This window comes from Oncorhynchus tshawytscha, linkage group LG07 (genome assembly GCF_018296145.1).
Source record: "Oncorhynchus tshawytscha isolate Ot180627B linkage group LG07, Otsh_v2.0, whole genome shotgun sequence".
Taxonomy (NCBI): domain Eukaryota; kingdom Metazoa; phylum Chordata; class Actinopteri; order Salmoniformes; family Salmonidae; genus Oncorhynchus; species Oncorhynchus tshawytscha.
Genome location: NC_056435.1, coordinates 18714804 through 18723476, shown reverse-complemented (window position 1 = coordinate 18723476; position 8673 = coordinate 18714804). Strand labels below are relative to the sequence as shown.

General features: G+C 36.8%; 1 protein-coding gene across 1 annotated transcript; it reads left to right on the top strand.

Annotated features, from left to right (window-relative positions):
* Positions 1-362: 362 nt before the first annotated feature.
* On the top strand, positions 363-7431 carry asip1 (agouti signaling protein 1). The gene is made up of 4 exons (XM_024426337.2): positions 363-468; positions 2810-3002; positions 3314-3360; positions 3920-7431. The coding sequence occupies exons 2-4, from the start codon at positions 2846-2848 to the stop codon at positions 4085-4087; spliced, it is 372 nt and encodes a 123-aa protein (XP_024282105.1). The 5' UTR covers positions 363-468; positions 2810-2845; the 3' UTR covers positions 4088-7431.
* The last annotated feature ends 1242 nt before the right edge of the window (positions 7432-8673 follow it).

Sequence of the window (8673 nt, the reverse complement as noted above, 5' to 3'; positions counted from 1 at the left end):
AACATAGGATTAGCTTTGTGTGACCGCTCATTATGTTCATTATGTGACTCCTCACAAGGTTTTACATAATGAAGCCCAGGCGTCCCCATAAGGTCATAACCTGCAGTTGTAAACGTCAGATCCTGCAACTCCTCCGGCACATATGTAAAATCATGGTGTTGGCATGCATGGCTTGGCCCAGTATTCCCAAAGGTTCCTTTGAATGAGGACAATGGATTTTCACTGCTCTTCAGCGCGTAGCCATGCATCGTCCCAAAAGGGCTGGCCTGCTTGGTGGACTTCTTTTAGACTTTTTTCTAAAGATGTGGATCCGCCCCTGCCTGATTCCATATCTTAAACATTGCCCGACCACATGATCTGGTTGATATTTCTCTGTCGATTAGCAGGCAACAAGTGAGGAGCAGCTTTGAAGCTTGCAGGAAAAAGGGGGAGATAAACGTTGATCCTGACAATCAGAAACTACAGAGGGTAAGTAAGTCTGGAAGCTTTAATAGCTTTTCCATCTTTGAAGGCTGTGGAAGACAAATCAACCAGCAAAACATTTTGGTGAAAACTGAAACTGCACAGTGTCTCTACTTTTTTTAGAGGCTGAAGATCAGTCTCTGAAAGAGAATTGACTTTATTTAGGTGGACATACAAAAGCAAAAATGTTCATATTTAATGGGACGAATAAAACTAGAGTGGATACTGACTACGAAATGAGTAGATGTTGCATTGACATGTGACACCGAACCAATTCAGCACTTTTGTCAAGTTAATACTGCTCCATAAATAATGCTAATATATCTCTGAAATAAAGACATCTCTTCAAAAGTTTTCAACATATTATGAATGGATTAAAAGTTTTTTTTTGTAGGGTGGAAGCCATCTACGCATTGGATTATTACGCTTATACAAAGCAAAAGGCTTTGCATGTGTTACTTTCTTTTAAAAGTTACCCAAATCAATACATGCATTATAACAGTAGCAACAACATTACATTCAATTAAATCCTGATTGACATAGTTTTGTTTAGCATATTTTTAAAGATCTGTCTCAGTAACCCAGCATATGCCTAGTTAAATAAAGGTTCAATTAAGAATTAAATAAAGATAAAAATATGGTCAAACAATTAAAATTATTTGTGGAGTATAGATAATATCAATCAACAAACATCTTAAACATGTTAAATTGAGCACATTACTTACACTTGGACATATAGTAAGTTAGCATATTTTGTCAATGCTATATTTTCTTAAAGTTATTGGCAATACAATTCATAGAAGGTGTTTAAAAAGTACCTCCCTTTTAGATTAATTTATGTTAGATAGTCAGCTTTGTTTTGATTTATGTATAAGTATTACATTTTGGAATATACTTTGAATATTCCCTCCATAATATTAGACTGAAAATCCTACCCACACAGGGTGAAAATCCACCATGTCATCCTAACAAAAATGTGGTTATAATTATTGTATTTGCAAACAAGCTGCCAGTATTAAATGTATTTCCATACATTTCCTGTAATGGTTAACCTCACATTCTTGTTGTAAATTTCATTATAACTAGGTATTACGATTTCACATCTATATATATATATATATATATATATATACTAAACTAAACTAGAGATATTTAGAGGAATTCATACAGATTTTCAATCATTAAATAATTTATTCTAGCTTTACACATTTTTAGAGACACTTTAAGGGGTGGTTTCCCGGACAGATTCTTCATTGAGTTGGATTTTCAGTCCAGGACTAGGCTTAGTCTGTGTCCAGGAAACAGCCCCTAGATGTCTATTTGAAGACTATTATGGAGACGACTTCCATGCGTACAGTTTTCATCTAATTTTATAAATAAGAAGCAGCTCTGCTTGACTAGGCAGAGGCTCCCACAGAAAGCTTCATCCAATCTGAAAGAAACCGTACAGTGAAGTTATGCTGAGGACATGCTGTACAGTCAAAACAATCAAAGACCTGAGATTGTTTTCAAAATGTTCCCGTTGTTGCACTGTTTTAGCAACTGCATGTTGGATACAAATACAGAGTAGGTCTAGATATCTATCTTTAAACATCAATGTAAAGCTTTATATAAGAAGTGGATATGTGCTGAGTGGAATAATAGCAAGAAAACTAAGTTGGTTTGACCATGACATTTGTTTGTAGGCTATATTCACACTTATTGACCGTTTTTGGCTTGCTTTGTGTGATGTATTGTTGTTTCTACCTTCTTGCCCTTTGTGCCGTTGTCTGTGCCCAATAACGTTTGTACCATGTTTTGTGCTGCTACCATGTTGTGTTGCTACCATGTTGTTATGTTGTGTTGCTACCATGCTGTGTTGTCATGTGCTGCTGCCTTGCTATGTTGTTGTCTTAGGTCTCTCTTTATGTAGTGTTGTGTTGCCTCTCTTGTCTTTTCTCCTATATTTATATTTTATTTTTAATCCCAGCCCCCTTCCCTGCAGGCCTTTTTCCGTTTGGTAGGCCGTCATTGTAAATAATAATTTGTTCTTAACTGACTTGCCTAGTTAAATAAAGGTTAAATAAAAATAAATAAATCAAATCTCCTTATAAATTATTTTATTATTTTTTATAAATGTTTGTACTGGATATTATTAGATGTGAATCTTATTGCATGGATTTGCTGTGCATGTGCTACTGTAGTCAGTTTTGTGCCAAGTATAGTTCAGTTTCTATACAACAACAATCTTGAACTGCTGTGTAAATTATGTGACATTCAAATTCCATATCTGTTATGATTATGTATGCAACCACAATACAGTCACAATGGGCTCTTATAGTCTTCTAACACTCTGTCCTCACTACAGTCCTCAGGCCCACCTTGCTGACAGAAAAGCACTGTGATGAATTCCCTGTTTCTCCTGAGCTGTCTAAGCTCCACCTGGTTTCTTATAGTGTACTCACACATGATACTGGAGGAAAAGCTCTACACCAATACGACTTCTTCCTCGGTTCTACAGCATGGGAGCCTGTCAGATGCACCACCCATCGTCATTGTAGGTCAGTTAATCCTTAGGTTTGGCATATAATCAGTATTTGGAATAAAAAAAGGGTTGCTAGATGTTTTCTAGAAAAACTATCACTGGATTCCTTGATATGCGCTGCTATATTGTGTCGTTTTGTTGTTGTTATTACAGGATACATTTTGCTCAGGTATATTTAAGTATTCCAAGGTTGACTTCAAAACCCAAACCGACAATATGACTGTAACGCCAATCTTGATAAGCTGCTAAATTATATACCAAATAAAAATATATGTAATAGACATATTTATATACCTTAAACACATGTCAAATCTATTTATTTTTCAGAGTTACCCAAAACCGCAAAGAAGAAAAAAAACAAAAAACCAAGAAAGGTAAACTATGCTGTGAAAATAAGTGTCTAGCCTACATTATTCATGTTTGTATCATATTGTTAAGTTAGTGGACATATTTAAAGTCTAAAATACACATAGCCAATAGTGTAAAAAGGTTTATTGAGACATATTGGATGAAAAAAAAACATTTCAGCGCATATGCAGGCACCATGATGATAAGTATGAGAGTGAAGTGGTAACACTTTTATTAACATGTGGGTACTAGGGTACATTAATTAACATGAGTAAATGCAGGAGTTAACATTCATGCATCATTAATTAATGCATTTACAAAGCAATTTATATTCTTATATTGACTAGATTATTACTAAAGACTAAAGACTAAAGATATTCATGATGACACATATAAAGAGGTGAAAATGGCTTCAAATGGCTTGTTTTGTTGGCAACATTTCTCCCTTTGCTAAGGAGTGCCCTTAGTAAGGCTTTATAAAGTGCTGTATGTCATTCATAATTAGTTAACTATAGCATTTATTAATGTTAATTGGTGTACCCATAGTGTGCAGGCCGAGGCTAAATCGTAAACCTTCTTCCGCAGAACAAATTCAGCGTCAAAAACAAGCGTCCACCTCCTCCCCCCAACTGCGTGCCATTGTGGGGAAGCTGCAAAACCCCCGATAATGTGTGTTGTGAGCACTGCGCTTTCTGCCACTGCCGCCTCTTCAAGACTGTGTGCTATTGTCGAATGGGTAACCCGCAGTGTTGAAGACATAACAGAGGATATTGGCATATTCACAAGGAGAGAAAATGTCACTTTTGTTATAAATAAGAATATAATATGTTTCTGAGCACTTCTATGTTTCTGAACACTTCTATATTCATGTGGATGCTACCATGATTATGGATAATTATGATTATGGATAATCATGAATGAATCATGAATAATGGGGAGTGTGAAAGTTTCAGAGGCATAAGTATCATACACGCCAAAAAATGCTAACCTCTGTTATTGGTAATAGTGGGAGGTTAGCATGTTTTGGGGATATGATCTTTCTGCCTCTGTTACTTTCTCACTCATCATTGATCACGATTCATTCATGATTATCCGTAATCATGGTAGGATTCACAATAATGTTGAAGCAATGAGAAAAATATTATGTTCTTCTTTACAATAAAAGTGACTCCAAAATGGCACATTACATTATTTACCATTCATTTTTATTGGGCACAACATAATCCGAAACAAGTTTCTAGGGTCACAAGTGTGATGTAGTCATTGTGTGTTTGAATTTGGGACTAAATACTAAACTTTTGACTACTTTAATATACTATAAGTGAATTTGTCCAAATACTTATACAATGACTTCAAATGGGGGGACTAGATGCATAAAGTGCTTTCATTTCTAAATGGTAAAACAGATATCTATGAAAATAACCATAAAAAAGGTAATATTCTGTACTGTCGCCTCATATGAAACATTTGATCTCAAATCCAAAATGCTGGAGTATAGACCCAAATTAAAAGATTTCGCTTCACTGTCCAAATAAATACATAAGGGAGTGTGTGTACATGAAGCAGCAGGCGTCTTTTTATGAAATGAGTGCTTTTTGCCTATTTTAAGTAGGAATTGTGCAAAAATATTGCATTTTAAAAGCCTGTTATATTAAATGATGTGCCATTTCATAGAGAACATGGAACATTTAATGAATCAACTTTTTTATATAAATAAAGACTTGCTAAAGTGCCAAACTTCAGCATTTTGATATGTCCCTCTGTGCATCCTCTGTGAATTCTAGGAAGATTTTAACACTCAACGCCCTTTTCTCCAAGTGTTCACCATCATGGTAAAGCCTTTGTCAAAGCAACAAAGGCTTTACAATTACAAAGTCATTTCTGAAGATTATTATTAATTTCATGTTATTAATTATTAATTTTAAGGAGAAAAAAACAACAACCTGTCCCTCATTTTAAGGTCAACCCAGTTAGGTGAACTGAACTCTTGTTTTAATATGGTGAAACTATTCCTATTGAAAAAAAAAATCTAAAGAGACATTAACCATCTAATATTCAAATCAAAGAGTAAAGGCAAAGGAGCTGGTTCGACTCTTTTTGGCCATTATCTGGTGTTTTGTGGTTGGAAACCGAGCGGGTTGAGCATAACACGTCAACCCTGTTACCCATAGATCAAATTAAATTTTGCGCCGAATACAACAGGTAGACCTTACCGTGAAATGCTTACTTACAACCCCTTAACCAACAATGCAGTTAAGAAAATAGTGTTAAGAAAATAGTTACTAAATAAACTAGAGTAAAAAATAACACAATAAAATAACAATAATGAGGCTATATGCAGGGGGTACCGGTACCGAGTCAATGTGGCGGGGTACAGGTTAGTCGAGGTAATTTGTACATGTAGGTAGGGGTAAAGATAGACAGGCTAGAAATGTTTGAAATATTTCAATATTTTTGTGAAGCTTGCATTCAATTGCCCCTCGTAAGCACACAATCCTGCCACAAGAGGATTTATGTTTGATTTAAGATTCAGTTGTCAACCCTTGTAGGGGTAACCCTGTTATGGTCAACCCTGTTACTTTATTTGGCACTTACTATGGCCATAAATTTATTTTACCTCTTGAGATGGGAATTTATTTTCATTAAGTTGAGCATGTCCTCTTTATGGAATAATGTTAAAATTAGGTTAAATAAAATGTTATTTCACCAAGTTACACTACTCAAAAGGCACCTAATTGGTGCAACGGACCACACCATGACAGTGCTGTACATGTGGCAGTGTGTAGTATTTACAGTCTTGAATAGTTTTCAAGTCCAGGGGCCAATTGTCTGGGTCTTTGATCAAATGTGGCAAGCACTTTAAAAGAGGTACAAATTGTGTTCCCCTACCTGGTTTTCATATATTGATGCTGCTAGTGTTCACAAGCTCAGAATGATCAGCAGTTTAGTATTGCATGCATCTGATGGTTTTACCTACAGCACAAACAATTAAACTACCACTGGAGAAATACAAATGTTTTATAGCTCTATATTAGTATGGCATGTGATTTACAGAAATACAAACTGCCAAAGGCACTCCAGGAGCCAAAATGTCTGTTTTTTTTATTTATTTTAACTGTACAATATTTACAGCGAGGTATTTTCTGTTGGCCAACAGTATTTTGTTTTCAATGGCAAAATGGCTTGTATTAACACTATTATTTTAACGATGTAATGAAAAATCGAAACACAGATTTTTAAAATAAATTTCTATCTGCATGTTTGGTAACTTGATGTATGCTAATTGTAGTTATCTTCACATTTAAACACATTTGAACTCTTGAGCTTGTTAAGATCATGGCTGTGAATCGTAACCCTGCAGCAGTACTGGACGCCTGGTTTCTATTGCACTTGTGTTGTGCCCACTAAGTCCACACGCTACAACAATTTTTCACTTCTCATCAGTTCATCATGTTTGTTTGATATTGTTCTGGATGTCACCTCGGATTAATTGTATAAGACAATTGCAGAACACTTTGCTTGCTTCTTTGACCCTGCAAAGTCTTGGTTACCAAAGGCACATTTATGTATAGCCTCTTTAAGGTATCGGTATGGGTCCTTGACTTTGGGGGGTGCAAAATCTTTGGGAGTGGGGGGGTTCTGGGTGAGCTCCCCCAGAAAATGTTTGGATATTTTTAACAATTTTCATGCAATTCTACATTGTTTCTTAACAAGGGGGAATCCATATCTATTTTTGGGGGGCTTTGCCACAACAAATTATATTGAAAAGTGTTTTAATGACTAGATTACTAATCTACTTCCTTCCCTGAAAATCCAACCCCAAATAATTTATTGACAGGTCTGAAACCCTATCAACTCTGTGACTCTCGCAAATATATTGCTCCTCCTCTGACAAGCCCACTCACAGTTATAGATTGATAGGCCAAATTGTTAGGAATGTGTGCAGGATAATGCATAAAAATGAGAGGAATAATATGGTTTTACACAATAAGGATTTGAATGTCGTACTTGGTAGATTAAGAAAAAGCATTATATTTGTATTGTCTTTTTGTCACAAATAAAGTGATCACAACAATGTGGTACAATTGTGAACTTGTGAACTTTGATTTATCTTTCTCAATAAAGCAGAGGCAGTGTAATATGTTAGGGCATTGAACAAGAACGGTTAACTTTCTCAATATGGTGGTGTTATCTGGTGTGGAATTGAACTCAAGAAGTGTCAACTTGAAAATGCTAACTGGAGTTATGCACTGAAGTTTGGGCATTGATTATGTTCACGTAAAAACAAATATTTCAAACGTATTATGAATTTATCATTATCATTATCAAATTACATTTTTGGGGGAACTATACAGTGCCTTCGGAATGTATTCAGATCCCTTGACTTTTTCCACATTTTGTTACGTTACAGCCTTAATCTGAAACAGGTTTTTAGAAATGTTTGCAAATGTATAAAAAAAATAAAAAACAGAAATACCTTATTTCCATAAGTATTCAGACCCTTTGCTATGAGACTGGATTGTGTCGAGGCACAAATCTGGGGAAGGGTACCAAAACATTTCTGCAGCATTGAAGGTCCCCAAGAACACAGTGGCCTCCATCATTCTTAAATGGAAGAAGTTTGGAACCACCAAGACTCTTCCTAGAGCTGGCCACTCGGCCAAACTGAGCAATTGGGGGAGAAGGGTCTTGGTCAGGGAGGTGACCAAGAACCCGATGGTCAGTTTGACAGAGCTCTACAGTTCCTCTGTGGAGATGGGAGAACCTTCCAGAACAACCATCTCTACAGCGCTCCACCAATCAGGCCTTTATGGTAGAGTGGCAAGACAGAAGCTACTCCTCAGTAAAAGGCACATGACTGCCCACTTGGAGTTTGCCAAAAGGCACCTAAAGACCCTCAGACCATGAGAAACAAGATTCTATGGTCTGATGAAACCAAGGTTGAAATTCCTGGAGGAAACCTGGCACCATCCCTACAGTGAAGCATTGTGGTGGCAGCATCATGCTGTGGGGATGTTTTTCATCGGCAGGGACTGGGAGACTAGTCAGGATCGAGGGAAAGATGAACGGAGCAAAGTACATAGGGATCCTTGAAGAAAAACTGCTCCAGAGCGCTCAGGACCTCAGACTGGGGCAAAGGTTCACTTTCCAACACGACAATGACCCTAAGCACATAGCCAAAACAATGCAGGAGTGGCTTCGGGACAAGTCTCGGAATGTCTTTGAGTGGCCCAGCCAGAGCCCGGACTAGAACCCGATTGAACATCTCTGGAGAGACCTGAAAATAGCTGTTCCGCGACGCTCCCCATCCAACCTGACAGAGCTTGAGAGGATCTGCA

Bases quoted from the DNA above. Each gene is read 5' to 3' on its own strand.
- asip1 (XM_024426337.2), top strand. From the start codon at position 2,846: ATGAATTCCCTGTTTCTCCTGAGCTGTCTAAGCTCCACCTGGTTTCTT. The intron at 3,003-3,313 runs GTCAGTTAATCC...TTTATTTTTCAG, and splicing joins ACCACCCATCGTCATTGTAG to AGTTACCCAAAACCGCAAAG. The intron at 3,361-3,919 runs GTAAACTATGCT...CTTCTTCCGCAG, and splicing joins AAAACAAAAAACCAAGAAAG to AACAAATTCAGCGTCAAAAA.